Here is a 19012-nt window from a genome sequence, read left to right as displayed (position 1 = left end):
TCTGCCCTACAACCCTGTTTTAGCAATGGCCTTTTCCGTAAAGATGATTCTATTTAGTTTTAGGGGTAGTAAAATAATTAACTGTTATATTTTAATTATTAGAAACAATTCTGCTAAATAAGCACACAGTGAATACTATAACTTCAATTAGCCCTCCCCAACTCGTAGGGCCTGGGCCAGGCAAGCAGACGGTCAGAGCCCAGTCGAAGGAACTTGCTTCGGGCTGGCGGGGGAACTTCGTAGTCAGTTGGAAAGGAACGCGGGTCAGCGGATGGCCCGTCCAAACTGAGACAGTCGAACCCATCTCTGGGCTTTTTAACTCCTACATCTTGGGGGTGACCACGTGACGTTCGTGTTCCTGGCGACTAGCGTAAGACGACCCTCGTACAGGACTTCAGTTTACACAGTACTTTGACCGGCTTTGTCTCTCTTAAGCCTCCTGTCCCCGGGGTGAGGCTGATGGAGATTTGTCAGCGGCCTACTGTTTACTCTGCCCATATTCCGAAGAGGAAAATGTGCCCCTGCCCGAGAGTGCGATTCGCTCCTAGGACAGTTACACAGCAACATCCCTCAGTCCTTGCGCCCCCAATTCGGATTACCCCGCCCCCTGGACGCATGCGCAGTTGCGGAGCTCTTCCAGCGGAAAAGCTGCGGATACCCCAGGCGGCTGCGTCAGTGCGCCGGCAGCGAGAGGGCCGCACCCGGCTTACGTCACTTGTGTGCGACGGCGCCTGCTCCGGACACCATGCTGTCAGCCGGGCGGCGAGGTCTGGTCCTCTTGCGGCTGCGGCGCCTCAGGAGGTGGCTAGGGCTAGGAACTTCTTCGTTCCTGCGGGGCCTTGGGCGAGAGCCCTTGGAGACAGCCCGGTCACTGTGTTGCGAATCCTCGTCTAGAGACGCACGAGACGGAGAGGGACGGCGCGAGGCCTCACGGAGGAAAGCTCCCGGCACAGAGTCGCCTCCATCTCTCCCTCCGCGCGTCCGATGTACTGGGATCAGATGTCTTTCGTCACTGGAAGTCCTCAGACTGCCGACACCACAAGAGGAGTCACTCTCTCGAGAGCGCGAGGACACGAGCGGAGACCAGGGCCAGCCCGGTCCCGCCCACCAGGGATCTGGGGGTCCCTTGGTGCCCTCCTTGACCCAGTCGGTAACCGAGGTAGAAGAACTTCCTGGCTCCTCTTCCAGGCCAGCTTCCAGGGAGAGGCCCTTTCGCGTTGGGGAGCTGATCTTAGCTGAGACTAGGAAGAGAGAAACACAATTTAAAAAATTATTTAGGTTGAGTAACGCCGGACACTTAAATAGTAGCTGGGGGACAGTCCGGTTCAGCGAGATCGTGGGAAAGTTTCCTGGCCAGATACTGAGGAGTTCTTCTGGAAAGCAGCTCATGCTGAGGAGGCCGGCATTGGAAGATTATGTATTACTGATGAAAAGAGGGCCTACCATAACGTATCCTAAGGTAATACGGAGGGAGTTCGGTGCGTATTGGTTCCAGAAAGAACAGAACTACAGTCCTGATTCATGCACTTAAAGCACATCTCAGAACGGTTAAAGTTTTTATTGTTCTCAGACGTAACAAAAAACAATGGATGTGACTTTTACATATTTTATGATTGCGAATTTTAGGAGGAAACAGCCACCTTTTAATTTGGGAGTGTTGATTCTCTCATCTGTAAAGTGAAAAGAATATTGACCTACTATATAGAGTTATGTGAACTAATTAGGCACGTAATAAGTACTTATATTTGTTCCCCATAACCGTGAAGTTTGCAGGTTCAGGACTTGAGAATGTTCAACTCTTTCGGTACCATTATGGAAATATTTTAATCATCATTAAATTTATTTTTTAAAAAGGTTTTATTGATTTGACACAGAGAGAGAGAGAGACAGCGAGAGAGGGAACACAAGCAGGGGAAGTGGGAGAGGAAGAAGAAGCAGGCTCCGGGCTGAGCAGGGAGCTGGATATGGGGCTTGATCCCAGGACGTTGGGATCATGAGCTGAGCAGAAGGCAGATGCTTAACGACTGAGCCACCCAGGCATCCCAATCATCATTTTATTTAATAAAGCATGTTACTGGGGGTATGTTTTATCAATGATAGACATGTTACTGTGCTCTTTAGGGAAAAAATAGAGTTTTGTATTAAAACAGCTGACAAACACTAAACATATATGAAATACTCTATAATAAATTAACTGCCTAGTTTTCTGTTACAACTTTATACTAATCATCCATTGCTAGTGGTTTATTTCAGTTCTTAATCATAGTCCCAGTCCTTGAGTAGAATGTTCCTTTGTAACAACTTCTCCTATCCCCAGATGAGGAGTCATTTGTCATTTATTCAGTAAATAATTGCCTATCTTCTATATTCAGGGCTTAATAGGGGAGGTATGGTGATGAGCCCCAGTCCTTGCTCTCAACCTAGACGTTACATCCTAGAGGCGGTGACAGAGAACACACTAGTAAATGAAAGGATAAGATAATTTCAAGTAGTGCTAAGTGCCACGAAGACAAATAGATTAACAATGACATGCTGGGTGACCTGGGGGAGGAGAATACTTTATGTCAGATGGTTAGAGAAGGTCTGAAAAGAGGTACGTTTGATAAGAAACCTAGTATAAGGAAAAGCCAGCCATGCAAAGATCTAGGAGCCCAGTGTTCTCACAGAGGGAAGAGTCGTGCAGAGATCCTATTACGGCTTCAGTGAGTTAGGTGAGGGAGAGAGTGGTATGAGATGTGGTTATTCCATGTGCATTGGGTACCATTGGAATGTTCTAAGTAAGAATCCAATTTATGTTTTAAGAGGCCTGCCAAGGGACTAAGAAAACCTTTTAGGAGGCTTTAGGCCAGTGGGGTATCATAAACTCTTGACGGAAACTTTGTCTTTTTCTCACTTTCTCTTTTTCCCCTTTTGACTGTTCCAATCTAGCTACAAGAAAAAGACTTGTAATTTCATCTTGCTTCCCCACATCTTTTTTCCTCCCCACTAGACAAAAATGAGAGTAGTTGTGTTTTATAAAGTTATAAAGATGAATCTTTAGTGCATTTTCTGCCTTTCCAGTTGTAACAGATAAAAGTCACAGTGCATACTAAGGAGGAATTTATTTATTTATTTATTTATTTATTTTAAAGATTTTATTTATTTATTTGAGAGAGAGGAAGCATGAGTGGGGAGGAGAGGGAGAAGCAGGCTCCCCGCTGAGCAGGGAGCCTGATGCGGGGTCTACCTGAGCTGAAGACAGATGAGGAGTCTCTGTCCTCCCAGCCAACCAACAGCCACCCAGGTGCCCCTCCATCCTAAGGAGGAATTTAAATACTGGATATGCTCATGTTCACTTCTCTTTTTATTTCCCAAGTGGTGGCTGCAGGAAATTCGACTTCAACCTTTACAACTTTGAAATGCTTTTTAAGAGAGTACCTCAATTGACTTGAAAGCTGGTCTCGGTGTTAGAATTACATAGTTTTGTCTAAATAGTAAAAGGTCTGTGGGAGTAATTTTATTTACTTTTCTTTGTGGGAATAATTTCAAATAAAGTTCCTAACAGATACTTGCGAAATGTCAACATTTCACATTGGTCAGTATCAAGCACTTTTAGGTTTGGAGTAGAAAATATAAATGGAAGCACTCCCCAAATTTTATTTTTTATTTTTTCATATTTTAAAAGATTTTATTTATTTATTTTATTTGAGAGAGAGAGCACGCGTATGGGGAGGGCAGAGGGAAAGCGAGAGAATCTCATGCAGACTCTGTGCTGAGCGCGGAGCCTGACGTGAGGCTTGATTTCATGAACCTGAGATCATGACCTGGGCCAAAAACCATGAGTCAGACACGTAACTGACGTCGTCACCCAGGTGCCCCCCAATCCCCAAATTTTTAATCTTTTCTGCTGATGTGCGTGATTGTAGCACTTACAGAAGAACAACTAGGGAGTGGAAATTGTTGCAATGTAATGAACCCTGAAGTGCAGCCTACTTATTAAAACTTTAGGCCGAGGCTTAGATTCATATTACTGAATTAATCAGGAAAGAGATTGGAATTCATGTTGAGGGAAAAAAATGGAAGTTTGAAAGGGCTGTTGTTCCCTGAAGTTCTCAAATGTGCAGAAAACTCAATAGAATGATAGTTCGTAACTTTGGAGGACTCTCCCAATAGCTTTAAATCCCTTTTGGGAAGAGGCAGGGAAATGAAGAAATGCTAATGTCCCACCCAAGTTTTGAACTGAAATTGCTAGGATGTATATAGTGAAATCCAGCCTAGAAAACTCATCCCATGGAGACCACGTAACCTGAATAGCAGCAAGTAAAAGCTCAAGTGCGTTCAAATTTTTTATTTCATAGCAGCAGGGTTCTTTATCTTATGTGAACGATCCAAGAAAATAGAACCGCCTTCTGCAGGACATTCCACTGATACGACTACCTAAGCTGCTCCCATTTCTGTGTGAAGTTGTACTCCCTCCCCACTCTACCCCCAGGTGCCTGGCATGTGGGAGAGGATATGTATGTCTGAAAGACTCAGCATTTGTGAATGAAACTTTTGGACTAATAGTCTTAAAAATTACGTGTCTATGTATCATTTGGTCCGAGCCTTAGCCCTGCATTTCAGAAAATACATTTTGGCTTTTATTTATTTATTTATTTATTTATTTATTTAATTTATTATTTTTTTGAAAGATTTTATTTATTTATTTGACAGAGATAGAGACAGCCAGCGAGAGAGGTAACACAAGCAGGGGGAGCGGGAGAGGAAGAAGCAGGCTCATAGCAGAGGAGCCTGATGTGGGGCTCGATCCCATAACGCCGGGATTACGCCCTGAGCTGAAGGCACACGCTTAACCGCTGTGCCACCCAGGCGCCCCAACATTTTGGCTTTTAATTAGACAACTGTACCTGTTAAACATTTTCTTATGCAACCAAACCTATATTTAATATACAATTTTTTTGTGACTCCACAGGATCCTAGGAACCTCCTCTTCAAGAGTTTTCATAGCAGCTTTTCCCAAAGAAGGAAAAGCTAGTAAAAACTTACCAGATGTACTGCTTATATATTAGCAACTTCGAAAGGTTTGGATGGGGGAGTGTTGAAATAAATGCTAATGTTTAAAATTTTCTATGTAACATGTGGTATAGTGTAATGATCCACAGCGTGGTCTTTGTGAGTTCAACATCTGTTCTACTCCTGACTTGCCCACTTAATTCCTGGCTGTGTGACTTTGTAGAAATTACTTAACGTTTTTGATTTGTCTTTGTAATGGGGATGATGATACTTTTCTCATATTATTATCCCGATTAAATAAGATTATGAAAGCAATTTGCATACTTAAAGAAACCTGGCACATGGTAAAGTTTCAATAAATAGCCCTTATTACTATCATTCATGATATTCCCGTTAACAATTCTTCAATTATAGCGTTTGTGAAATAGGCCCTATCTACTACTGGTATCCTAATGCTAAATGAGAAGTTCATTTCATTTCATGCAGAGATTATGTAATAACTTCCTAACTGGTCTTACTGCCTCTAATTTTTCTCTTTTCTATATATCCTGCATTTCCCTGTCAGATTAATCTTCATAAAATGTCATTTATATTACCTTGGTGACATGCCCCAATTACTGACTAGGTCAAGTTCAAGTGCTTTAGCCTGGCATTCAGTTCTCTCCTTTTCTTCTTTTTTTTTTTTTTTTTTTTTAAGATTTTATTTATTTATTTGTCAGAGAGAGAGAGAGAGAGAGAGCGAGTGCACAAGCAGGGGGAGCGGCAGGCAGAGAGAGAAGCAGACTCCCTGCTGAGCAGGGAGCCCGAGCGGGACTTGATCCTAGGGCCCTGGGATTATGACCCAAGCCGAAGGCAGACGCTTAGCCGACTGAGCCACCCAGCGTCCCTGTTTCTCTTCTGAGATGAGCAAACTGTGTTTATTCTACCTCTGTTTTTTTTAATACTCTTTCTACTTCGTGATTGTTTCCTTAATTTCTCTGTGTCCTTAAGCTAGGGCCTTCTGCTGACATCTCTATTCTCTGAGCTCCTATTGCTACTTATTGTCTATAATTTTGGTATTATGCTGAAGTGCTGCTTTATTTGCTAATTGATTCTTGAATCTCTTATATCATCAAGTAAAATATCAACTGTTGGTAGGCCGGGCCAGATTTTAATACTCTTTTTTCACTCCCTTCTTTTCCAAGTCCAACATAGTGTTTGGTAAGAGTCTGTGCTTAGTACATAATTAATTGGTAACTGAGTCACCCGTACTATGTTTCAATCATAGGATATGAGTATGATACTGTTGATGATGGATATCCACCCAGGTGATACTATTTTGGAAGCTGGCTCAGGCTCTGGTGGAATGAGCTTATTTTTATCCAAAGCAGGTAAGAGATTGGGAGAAATGAGCTGAATTTAGATGGGCAAAGAAAACATTCAATCTTTCATAATAACAGAAAGTTAAGTGGATAAAGATGTCTTAGAAAATATTCACATAACTTTGTGATGGATAGTGTTCTCCTTGAAACCAAATACAAGCAATTATTTTTCGTTCCGCCTTGTATGTTTATTCTAGTCATTCTCTTTCTAACCCTCTCTCCATTTTCTGTGCTTTCGCTTATGCCCTCTGTGTGTTTTAAGGCTCCTTTTTTTTTTTTTAACTAAGCTTTTTATTGGGACATAACATAGCTATAGTGCACAGATCATAAGTTTGTAGACCTCAAAGAATTTTTAATATAGTGACCATACTCCAGTAGTTATCTCCCCGATCAAGACAGGGAGTGTTGCTGTGTCACAGAAACTTCCTCCTGTTTCCTCCTAGTCATAACCGATTCTCCCTAAAGGTAACCACTATTCTGCCTTTTATCATCATTGATTAGTTTTGCCTGTTTTGAACCTTGTATAAAAGGAATCATACAGTATGTACTCTTTTTAATGTGGCTCCTTTCAACATTCTGTATGTGAGTCAGCCATTACATGTAGCAGTAGTTCTTTCATTTTATTGGCTGTATAGTTAGTCCACTTTATAAACAGATCACAGCTTATTCTTTCTGTCGATAGGCATTTGAGTTAAATATTATGAATAGTGCTGCTTTGAACATTTTGTATTTGTCTTTTGGTTCATATGTGTACATGTTTTTTGTTAATAACAATTCCAGATGAATATTCAATATGAGAGAATATAGAATGTAGAGGGTGGTCAGCTGCAAAGTCTCTAAAAATTGTCAGTTGGTAAAAATATTGCTTAAGGGTAGCACCTGATAAAAAATCAAGAGGTATACAGTAAACATAAATATCTGTTCATGTTCCCATCACTTGATTTCTAGTTACTGTTACATTAATTGATTATTGGTTGTGTTGACTGTTTAATTCCTCTGAATGTCAGGGTTGTTTTGCCTGCTCTGGCTGCCTGTGCAGTTGTCCTTCCTCAGTTAATGATAGACTGCTGAACGTGACTGTACTCTCTTTGTATAGATTTTTTTTTTTAATCATTCATGTTCTTTATTAGTGCATTCTTTTTTAAATAATAAACTTTCTTGGCGCTGTTGTATGTGGGTAGATTTTATAAAGAATACAGATAGAAATATACTGAATTAAACTTAAACCTTTTATTCTTTCATCTAATGCCATCACATACAAACATAATCCAGTTTATGCTAGGTCAGGAAGTTCATTCTGGCCTCCTCAAATCTTTTTTTTGATTCTTCTCTGTACATAGTTAAAGGCAGTCATTTCTTCACAATCAGTAACTGAATCCTAAATGCATTTGACAGAGTGAATTAATAAAAATTTGTGAGAGAGGAGGAGTGCCCACATTTCTAGTATCTGTAGTATCAGAGGAGTGTCATGGCATGAATAATCCCAAACTATGAGTGATCGAGAAATTATTGCTATTTACCTTTGTGATGGATTTTTTCCCCATAATTTTCTTTTCCAATTGTTTAACATATGCTATTGTTAATATTAAATTCTGTCCCTTGAGAACATGATGAATTGCAGCTGGAGTTACATTTCAAAAGACATCCTAGAATGTACTGTATGGTGACTAACATAATAAAAAAATATTATTAAAAAAAAAGAAAGAAAAAACAAAAACAAAAGACATCCTAGAATCTAAACTTTTCGTTAGTACACTATAGACTTGTTGATCTAGGACAACTTCCACATGATATCAAATCACCTCAAATAGAGGTGGCTGGAAAATTAATTGCCTTTAATTAAAATACAAATAGTCTTCTGCAGAAACTGCACTATTACTATGCTAAACAGTTTAAAAGTTCTTCAGACACACACAAAAATACAAATATCTTTTAAATATATGAAATGCCTAGCTTCATCCATAACAAAAAAATGTAAATTACAACTACAATGATAAACTATATTCAGTTTTTAGATTGACACAGATAAAAAGTTTGAAAACTCTTTGTTGGAGAAAGTATGGAGAAATAGGCACTCTACTACATTGTTGGTAGAGTGTAAATTCGTATTATTTTTTTGGAGGATAATTTGGTAATTTTCAAAATAAAAAATTCATATACCTCTTGAGCTAGTAATTTCATTTTGAGGACTTTGTCTTTTCATGGATACAAAGGTTTAGGCAACAATTTTCATTGCAATTATTGCTTGTTATAGCGTAAGACTAGAAACAAGCTAAATGTTCATCGGTAGGTGACCAGTTAAATAAACTATGGCGTAGCCATGCAATGGAACGTAATTGCTCTTAAAAGGAGTGTAGTAGATTATTAATCACTGAAATAACATTGGTAAGTGGAGAGAAAGTATAGGACAGTATATATAGTACATGTATATTTTAATGTGTGTTAAAAACAGGGAAAGACACTTGGCACCAGCTATCTTGTGAAGGATAAATAACTGGTAATATGGTTGCCTCTGGAGAGGAAAATTGATTAAGGATCTCGGGTGGGATAGAGAGTTTTCTAACCCTGAACTATTTGAATTATTTTTTCACATCGATGCAATACCTTTGCAGAATAATTTTTTACATTCTTTTATGAAATGATACAATACAATGAAATATCATAAATTCTTTTTTTAATTAAGTTGGATCACAAGGACGAGTCATAAGTTTTGAAATACGAAAAGACCACCATGAATTGGCTAAGAAGAATTACAAAAACTGGTGTGATTCATGGAAAATGAGTCATGTAGAAGAGTGGCCAGACAATGTGAATTTTATTCATAAGGATATTTCAGGAGCAACTGAAGACATAAAAACTTTAACATTTGATGCGGTAAGTTTTCTCAAGTGGGTCCTATGATGTCATCTAATACTACTACATAGAAAACAAGGATCACACTTCTTTTGTATGGAAAAGGCTCTTCCTTCATTATTTGCCACATTTCTATTTGGAGGAGGAGGAGGAGAATTCTCCTTTAATACTATGGCAGGATTTGGAGCACAGAGACATCCTGAATCAGGTGCCACAGCTGTTAATAAGTGTGGGGTAACGGCAGATAGTAAGGGGAGTAGTTGAGCATCACGAACCTCAGCATTGCTGGGATAAAGGAATAATAATTGAGGTGCCGCTTTGGGAGCATATTGATCCTAGTGCCTGACCTCATGTTGTGAGATTCGGGGGAATAAATAGCCCTCATTTGTTGGGGGAACAGGCAAGAGGCATCTTTAGACAGTTAATATGAGGATGTAGATGAGCATGCATTAAAGATACTGAGGTTGGAGGCATTTATGATGAGCGTAGCTCCAGAAAGTGGAGTGGATGGATTTGTGAGGAGGGGGAACAGTGAGAGGTTGAGTAGGGAGAAGAAACAGAGTAGTATGAAGATAAAAGGATCGGTGATGAGGGGATGTTTTAGGCTGTGACCAGTGATGGTAGAGATGTGGGAGGTATTAGTTGGCTTCGGAGTTTCAGAACTCTAGTGTAAGTTGCCTTATCCTTGATGATTCCGTTATCATTTCATAGCTTGGCACTGTAGACTGAGGTCTAGGTCGTCTTTGCTTTTTTTAATTGGCTGCTGGAAAGTTGGATTACTTCAGGACATTTATGAGGGAAACTAGTTGAAAAATGAAGTTCAAAGAGATTTTTTATCAGGACTTGTTCCTATCTCTAATGTTAATGAAGTCTGTAGTTTTGGTGACTCAGATTCCTGGACACAAAGACCACAGTCCTTTTTCCTCGTTGGGCTTGTATATTACAGCTCAGTAAGGGACAGAAAAAAGGAATTTCTCTCCATAGGCCATCCATAAGAATATTACAGATACCTGGAAGGTTAATTGGTCATCAGAAGTTTGCTTGATAATCATGAAACACAACAGAGGATTTTAATGATATTGTTGAAGCTTTGTAAAAACCTGTTGAACCATCCCTGATCTAAAAGAAAGAATATTCCTTACTAGATTTATTCAATGGACTCTCTCGAGTATTAGTGCCAGATAATTGCCAGTATGAGAAAATACAGGAGGAGGAGCCATACTCCTCCCACCCAAAATGATGGTAAATTGAACAAATAAGGTGTTAAACCATAAAGACAGAGAACAAAAGAAGAAAAAATGGCTAATAAAATATTTTTAACAAATTTTAAAAAGCCTAACGATCAGAAGATGAACGGACACAAGGGAATACTAAAAATAGTATTATTTAACATAGTGAAATAAATGTACTATATCTACATCAGTAAATCTCAAAGACAAGGTGCTTAGTGAAAAAAAGCATTATAAAAAGAATATGTATGGAATGGCCACACATGTAAAATTTAAAACTACGCAAAACAGTACCATGTACTGTTTATAGCTATATACATATGTCATAAAAGTATAAATTATTTGGGAACATTACCAACTTCAGGACAGCGATTACCTGAGGAGAGAAAGGGAGAGGGGAAGAGGGAACTAAGTTTTGGCATCCATTCAGCCTGGTTCACTCTTGGGCTCCCATAATAGCCAAGATGATCTTGGGATAAGTTATTTAATTTTTCTGTGCCTCAATCCCCTCACATATTAAACAGGAATGATAATAATTGTTCATATTTCATAGAGTTGTTGAGGATTAAATAAGATACTTCATATAAAGTGCATAGAACAGTACCTGGTGTATAGTAAGCATCAAAGAACTATTAGCTGTGATTTTCATCATTATTTCTTTCCTTTTCTCTACCTGTTTAAATTCTATTTTCCTCTCAAAGTTTAGATCAAAGGTCATCTCTTTCATGGAATGTCCTCATCTAACTGGGGGATTATCACATTTTCTGAATTACTGAACCACTGTTTCTTGATTCAACAAACATTTATTAAAGACCTGCTGTGTGCCATGTCCTATGCTAAGACAAAAGTGAATTTATACATTTAAAGGAGCTTTCAGTCTAGAAGGTAGACATATAAACAATTACTGGAAAGACTCAAAAGCATGGAACACCATGGCTGTGGAAATTGGGTATCATGAGACGAAGCTGCAAATGCAGTCTTATGGGGCTAAATAATAAAGAACACTTGTATATATATATATTAAGCTAGGCCATGGAGACATTGTCTTACAGATAATGGGACTACTGATGAATTCCTAAGTGGGGGAGCAGAATGTCCAGATTCCTATTTTAAAGAAACTTGTTTTTTTTTTTTTTTTTTAATTCCAGTATAGTTAACATACAGCAATTCATTTCAGGTGTACAATATTCAGCAATTCCATATATTACTCAGTACTCATTAAAATAAGTATACTCTTCCATTTTAGAGTAATTCTGGTCAAAGAATAAGGCTGCGAGTCTATGTAGAGAGCTGTTGTAATGTTACAAGATACAGTGAGGTCCTGATCTAAGGCGTGAGCAGCATGAATTTGAGAAATACTTAATAGGTAGGTTTTGGGGGCTGGGTAATTTTAATCCAAAGAGAAACAACAAAACCCCACAGATTCTCAAAAGAGAATTCAAGGTAAAGAAAATGATGACTCCCAACAAGTTTCTGGTTTGAGTGACTGGATGAATGGAAATGTTAATTGAAAATAGAATATTTAAGAGGATTGGCAGGTTTCTTGGTTATCTGATTTTTTGTCCTTTTCAATAACATAGACAAACTACACAGCCTAAGAAGCCCATTTATGTTTATCATGTTGACCCTTTGCTTCAGTCATTGAGATCTTTCCCTGAAATCTAATAGGCATTTTAAACGCCTGTCCAAACCTGAATTCTTGATTATTTCTGCCAAGCCTGCCCCTCCCATAGTCTTCACCATTTTCCTCATTAGAAAATGACATCTCCGTTCTTTTAGTGGCTTAGGCTAAAAACACTGGATTCATCCTGACTCGTCTTTCCCTTGTATCCTACAACCAATCCTAATTCTAATTGGCTCTATCTTTTCAAAATTTATACCACTTACTATTACATCCAGTGCTGTTTACTATTACAAGTCACCATCATCCTTCCTTGCCTTCTCCCAGCCTTTTCTATGTGTAGATTTAAAAAATAAGTCAGAATGTACTTATGCCACTGAATTGTACACTCACAATTCATCTCTTACCATTTTCCCCCTTTTGTTTCCACTGCAGCGACAGTGGCCTTCTCAGACTCCCCAAGTATCCTACAGCCTCAGAGTATTTGTATTTGCTGTTCTGTCCATCTGGAGCACACTTCCCCCCTAAATTTCCACAGGGTAAGCTTAATCACTTTCTTCAGGTCTCTTCACTGACTAGCCTATGTATAAAATAGCACTCTCTTTCCATTACTCTCTATCCGTCAAATTCTGCTTTATAATTCTATAGTTCTTCATGTCACTTATCTTCCTCTGACTTACATATTTATTGGATTTTTAATGTATGTCCCTTTATTAGAATATATGTTCCCTTGAAACAAAATAGAATATAAGCTCCTGTTATATCCTTACTACTTAGCAAAATGCTTGGTACATGGAAGGTGCTCAATAAATATTTGGTGAATGAATTAATAATGAATGATGGCCCATTAATACTATTTTAAAAAACATATAAATAATGGAATAATTTCTAATTTAGTTAATATGTTGATGTGCCATCTACTCTTAGCTTTCCAGAGTTATCCATCAATAAAAGCCCCTTTATTTTCTATTTTGACCATATTTATTTTTGTTTTAAATGAATTTGTTTTTTAAATTTCATTTACTCATTGTATTCATTTGACATCTTTTATGAGTACAGCCCTGTATTCTGCAATTGGACGAAGAATAAAGAACTAAGGGTCAGGATTCTTGCATTTTAGGATATCTAAAATTAATACTCATAACTTTCCTTTTAAACATAAAAATAATATTTGAGATAATGTGAATTTCTGTGGCCAAAGGCTGAACTAAAGCATTAAAACTTTATATATATACATGTGTGCATTTGTATATATATGTGTATATGAGATACAGCTGAAGAAAGATTCCTATATTATTGATATTGCCAATTGCAAGACACACCATTATGATTTTCATGTAGTCAAGTACTGTGACACATTGTATAATAATAAATATGCCTTTTTGAGTGTAGCAAAATGACAGCTGATAGTACTAGAGTTTAAAAAAATGAAAACTTCAACTGGGTAATTGCTTTCTAAAAGCATATCATTTTACCACGGTAAGAAAGAAGACCTGTGCTTTGTTTCAACAAAACTCAGTCTGATTTACTTTCTCCCTGACAGGTAGCTTTGGACATGTTGAATCCTCAAGTTGCTTTGCCTGTTTTATACCCAAATCTTAAACAGGGTGGTGTGTGTGCTGTATATCTAGCGAAGTAAGTAATGTGGCTGTTCTTCTCGGTAATATGATTTTAAACAAACCTTTGTTTTGTCTCAAGTAGTTGACTACAATATTCATCTTGTAACCGAATTAGGTATACATGTCATCTTGTAAAACTGTTATGGAACGATGTATGTCCCAATTAATTTATGTTGCTGTTTAAATCATCCTTTACCTGAATGGCAAAATAAGATGCATATTTCTTACAATCTTCTGAAAAGTTTTAAAAATGTAATATGAACAATAATGTTAAATCATAGTCTCTGTATTTTTTTGCTTAGTATTCTATGAAATTGCATGTTATGTGCTCTAACTTTCATGTTTGTATTTTCCCCCTTGGTTTAACTATAGCATTTAAATTTGGGTTAAAAGGTATAGTGAACTTAAAATAAGTATCAAGTTATTATTGTAATAGAAATTTAAAGTACTTTTTTTTTTCACTTTTCTAAAAGCATCACACAGGTTATTGAACTTTTAGATGGAATTCGCATCTGTGAACTCGCTCTCTCATGTGAAAAGATAAGTGAAGTCATTGTCAGAGATTGGTTGGTTTGCCTTGCAAAACAGAAAAATGGAACTTTAGCTCAAAAAATAGAACCTAAAATCAACACAGATTTACAATTACATTCTCAAAAGAAAATTAGAATTGAAGCTGAGATGTTTCAAGAGGATGACTGTGGTGAGCTTCAATTTTATTTCATACATGTTTGTAATTATAAATGGAGAATAGGTTCCTGAGTGTATTAACCAATGGTTATAAAACTGTTTCTCGGGGATTTGTTCTTTTTCCCTAGAGAAATTGAAATGTGGTATTTATTCTGTTAAATTAAAATCTCTAAGGGACAGAATAATGACTTTTCTTGCCTTTTATGTAAAACTCTGATACCTTTGAAGAATTGAGCTGCTTATAATATTCATATTTTTGTATCAAGGAGGTTGGCTTATGAAATACTTTAAATATATTAAAGGATTTTTTAATTTAGGTCAGTGATTATTACTGAAGGGAAAGAATTTAATGGGACCTGATATGCAAATAGCTAATATTCCAAAAAGCAACTTCCAGGAAGCTACTGGAATTGCTCAAAGAACTAAATTTAGGTCCTTGTTGTATGTATACATCATTTAAGCCATGAACAAGTTTTCAGATATCCATTGATTGATGATATATAGGCTTATCCATTTGGTTATAAAACCATATATAAGTTTATCATTTCATCCTTGACAAATCGTTTCTGTAACGTAACTAGAGAGTAGCTCCAAAACAAATGCTGAAAAAAAAAATGTCTGAGAGAAAAAACTTAAAGGGGCAGTAATTTGTATTTTAACAGTTTTATGAACAAATTATAAAATATTTTATATAGCTTGTAATATATATTTTGTTCTACAACAGAAGAATCACATTCTGATTTCCCATATGGATCATTTCCCTATATTGCTAGACCTATACACTGGCAAACTGGCCATACAGGTGAGTGATGTTTTCAGGCCATATTGAATGGTGCTTTCTTCTAATTTTTCTAATGAACTTACTTTTTTCTCTTCTTCAATTAGCTTTCCTTGTCAAGCTGAGGAAGTTTAAACCATAACATAACTGAGTACCTCAGATGACAGCAACTGATTTGAAGATGGAAAAGTATCAAAATAGAACTTTATATTGTGAATCACTACTTTCATAGATTGGAGTTGTTAGCTATTACTATGATTTGTATAACTTTTACATATAATTTTGAAAAATAATAAAAGCTAAAAGGAAGATGTATAACATTTCAAAACTGTTTAAATGTCCCATTTTGATACTTGTAGTTAGTTTGACATTTTGTAGTTAATGCTTCCAAGTTGGTTTAGTTGAGCCATCTCATTCTTCACTTCCTGTAAACCACTCCATAGATTTGTCTTTCTTCATAAAATTAGTTTTCTTTTCTTTCTTTGATTGATGGTCATTGGCTACCAAAATAAAATATGCATTTTAAGATAAATTTTATGTATCTGTGTATTTTAAGTACATATTTTAATGGCTTGTATCTATCTTAAAAAGTAAAGAAATCTGGGTTATAGTAAATAATAGGAAGAAAACTGATACATGATATAACCATCTTAAAAATTATAACAAAAGATGTATTAATTCTTGAATCTCTTTTATCCTTCTCAGAATAATTTTATCTCGTTTGAGGGAACATCAGAATTAATTAGGGGTTTGTTATTCACAGGCGTCAGTTATTTAGCATTTACCAGGTGTGCTACATTGTTTTAAGAACTTTATAAAGTTTTTTCATTTAATATATGTAGCTCATCTTTAAGGTTAGCCATATTTTACAGATAAAAACTTAGAGTGGTTAGGTTATTGATTAAATATAGATGTTTTATAGGTTTTAAAGGGTAGTGCCTGGGAGGCTAAATGCTGCTGTTCCTGGGTTTATCCCTTAGGCTGGAGCTATCTAAAATAACATATGTATTCTAAATAACAGTTTACATATTTTTCATTATGTGGGAAATTTTAACATAAAATCTCTGCCTTTTTAGACTAGTTTAAAAAAAAGTCTAGACATTAATCACACAAATATAAAACTAAAATTGTTATAAATGCTCCAAAGAAGTACAGAGTCACTGTAATAGGGATTTTGCTCTGGTTAAGTAATTACCTGTGCAAGTGACAGACAATTGAACTGAGACCTGAATGGGAAGTACAAGTTAATTGTAGCAGGGAAAATGAGAACACAAAGGCCAGTGATGCTGCGGTTGAGTGAAAGAGACTGCAAAAATAGGTAGGGGTCGGGCCATGCAGGATCTTGTAGACCTCTTAAGGAGTTTGTCCATGCTAAGAAAAATAAGGTCTCACTGGAGAATTTAATGAAATGAAGGGTAACATGTCTAGATCTGTATTTTGAAAAAAGAATCACTCTGATTGCATTTCGGGAACTGACTAAATCTTAAACAGAGTAGTGTTCTGGTGTCATATTTCTTAATGGTAACTATCTGAACACTCATACAGTAATAATGGCTTTATAGTTTTTATAACATTGCCAGATATCTAGAAGCTCTGAAGTACATTTTCAGTTCTATCAAGAAATACTTCCCTTTCAAGGTGCCTGGGTGGCTCAGTTGGTTAAGTGTCTGCCTTTGGCTTAGGTCATGATCAAGCCCTGCATGGGGCTCCCTGCTCAGTGGGGATCTCCCTTCTCTCATGCTCCCCCTGCTTGTGCTCTCTCTCTCACTGTGTGTCAAAAACAAACAAACAAACAAACAAACAAACAAAAAACTTCCCTTTCGTCTGCCCTTCTATTTAACCAGTATTAAAATTCTGTCCTTCATGTATTGTTTTGAATGGAAGCTCTAACTACTCCTTGGAGAAGGGGCTGGCTTAAGAGCAAAGAAAAGTTATACCTTCTACTCCTATTTCTTTTCTTTCTTTCTTTCTTTTTTTTTAAGTAGGCTCTGTGCTGGGCATGGGGCCCAATGTGAAGCCTGAACTCATGACCCTGAGATCAAGACCTGTGTGGAGATCAAGTCAGACACTTAACTGACTGAGCCACCCAGGTGCCCCACTGTACTCAGATTTCATGTAGAATCATTCGTTTCTGTTCAGCACACTGTGCTCAGTAGATGCTGAATTGAACAAGACTTCTTTAACAGCGTCCATTCTACTATTAAGCTGAATTGAAAACCAAACTACATAAGCAAATAAGCATTTATGTATATGGTTAAAGTTCCACTTAAGCCCTTTCTCCATGTTTCCACTAGAATATTAAGCATGTTTAAATCTTGCTTATGGGACAGATGTGGTCTTCTAAAGTTAGCTTTCTAAATTCACATCTGGCTCCCATCTACCATACTGTAAACTCTTCCAGATTTGTGACTGACTCAATTGTCTTCCTAGTACCTTCCAGAGGTCCTACCTTTTCCACCAAGTAAATGGTCAGTAAAAGTGTGCTGGTGGCTATAAGCCTATACTTGATCATGTATTATCTGTTGACTTGGTTCTGGGGAGAAATTTAGGCACATAGCTCATGGACTGTGGTAGAATTGGAGTTTGAACTCTACTTCAGAGGCAGTAGGGACTCCTAAAGGCTCTACGGTCATGTAAAAGGAGGTATTTTTAAAAAGTTAGTCTGTAAGCAGTGTCTATGAGTATTTTAAAGGAAGGAAAAAACAAGTGAATTAGAAATTTCACAGTAACACATAGTATACGTTATGAGTTGATTGATAATAATATACAACTATGAGGTGAGGAAAAGGGGCAGATGTAAAACATATTGTGAATAACCAGATGAGCTGGTGATTCGTTGGATATAGAGAGAATGAAGCTATATATTTTCAAAGTTTTATCTGCTAGTCAGAAGCCCTTTCCCTTCCTTTGCTGGGCAAAACGGGACTTAGTCAATGCTCAGCTCATATATTACTTCCTCTGAAAAGTCTGCCAACAAGTCTCTCACCCTACAAAATTAATTCTGGGATCTCTGTGTTCCTAAATGTTGATCATATAATTAGCATTGCCCTATTACATCATTAATTTATAAGTCCTCATTATGCCTTCATTAAGTATTAGGATTTTAAACCTGCATGACTAGAACAGTTGTAGTGACTGAAATAAATAAGTTCAGAAAAGGATTTTATTTTATTTTTTGAGGAAAAATTATTTGGTTTTAGATTATGTAACAGTTGCAGTGTCCCATGCCTGCCTATGTGATCCAGGAATAAGATTTGGTATATTGCTTTTTTCCTTTGGCTTCACTCTAAAATCTGAGGCATCCTCTGCAGATTAATTTAGGTGTCATAAGGCTTAAAACAGCATAAGGTAAAGAGAAACAGTGTCATTTAGTATAAAAATAGGCTCTATATTTGGATAGAACTGGGTCCCATCTTGCTGTTTTTGTTGTTGCTTTGTTTTACCTTGCAACTGGGACTTCTGAGTTTGTTTCTTTGTCACTAAAATGTGTGTCATGATCCCACTTAAAGATTTCTTGAGGGGGGTGGTCAATGTTAAATGAGACTACCTTTATAATATGCCTGGTGATTGTGAGGTATATAAATTTGTAAGGAATGCCTCATTTATCTACCAACCTTGTCAAAATGACAATTATTTTGTTCCTAATAAATGTCATAAGGATGTTTATGTAAAACTTGTTTTTTGAACATGTTCTGAGAAGTTTTTAAAGGTAGAAAAAAGTTTTTACCTGAAAAGCAAGAAGTTGCTTGCTTGTGTCTGAGGACAGAAGCATTCATTGATAAGAATTTACTGCTATATTTAAGCACAAAAGCCTGGAGTAGAGCATCAGCTCTTTGGGTCTCTTGTAGAATGAATTGCTGAATTGAGTTTTC

At 37.1% G+C, this 19012-nt stretch overlaps 2 protein-coding genes across 2 annotated transcripts in view; one reads left to right on the top strand and one right to left on the bottom strand.

Annotated features, from left to right (window-relative positions):
- Positions 1–713: 713 nt before the first annotated feature.
- Positions 714–15668, top strand: TRMT61B (tRNA methyltransferase 61B). The gene is made up of 7 exons (XM_008700273.2): positions 714–1459; positions 6260–6362; positions 9037–9227; positions 13600–13691; positions 14149–14375; positions 15087–15164; positions 15248–15668. Exons 1-7 carry the CDS (start codon positions 746–748, stop codon positions 15280–15282), a joined length of 1440 nt encoding a protein of 479 aa, XP_008698495.1. The 5' UTR covers positions 714–745; the 3' UTR covers positions 15283–15668.
- SPDYA (speedy/RINGO cell cycle regulator family member A) overlaps positions 15552–19012 on the bottom strand; it is a 27433-nt gene continuing 23972 nt past the window's right edge. The window contains exon 7 of the mRNA XM_008700272.2: positions 15552–15640. Within this exon, the coding sequence (XP_008698494.1) occupies positions 15552–15640 (89 nt within the window). The remainder of the gene's footprint in view (positions 15641–19012) is intronic.

The sequence above is a fragment of the Ursus maritimus genome, unplaced genomic scaffold (assembly GCF_017311325.1).
Source record: "Ursus maritimus isolate PB19 unplaced genomic scaffold, ASM1731132v1 scaffold_6, whole genome shotgun sequence".
NCBI classification, from domain to species: Eukaryota; Metazoa; Chordata; class Mammalia; order Carnivora; family Ursidae; genus Ursus; species Ursus maritimus.
This window is presented reverse-complemented; position numbering and strand designations above follow the sequence as displayed.

What these genes read in the sequence shown, in the direction of transcription:
- TRMT61B (XM_008700273.2), top strand. Translation starts at nt 746, where the DNA reads ATGCTGTCAGCCGGGCGGCGAGGTCTGGTCCTCTTGCGGCTGCGGCGC. An exon ending in CTTATTTTTATCCAAAGCAG is followed by an intron (nt 6,363 to 9,036) that starts GTAAGAGATTGG and finishes TTTTTAATTAAG; the next exon opens with TTGGATCACAAGGACGAGTC. An exon ending in AAACTTTAACATTTGATGCG is followed by an intron (nt 9,228 to 13,599) that starts GTAAGTTTTCTC and finishes TCTCCCTGACAG; the next exon opens with GTAGCTTTGGACATGTTGAA.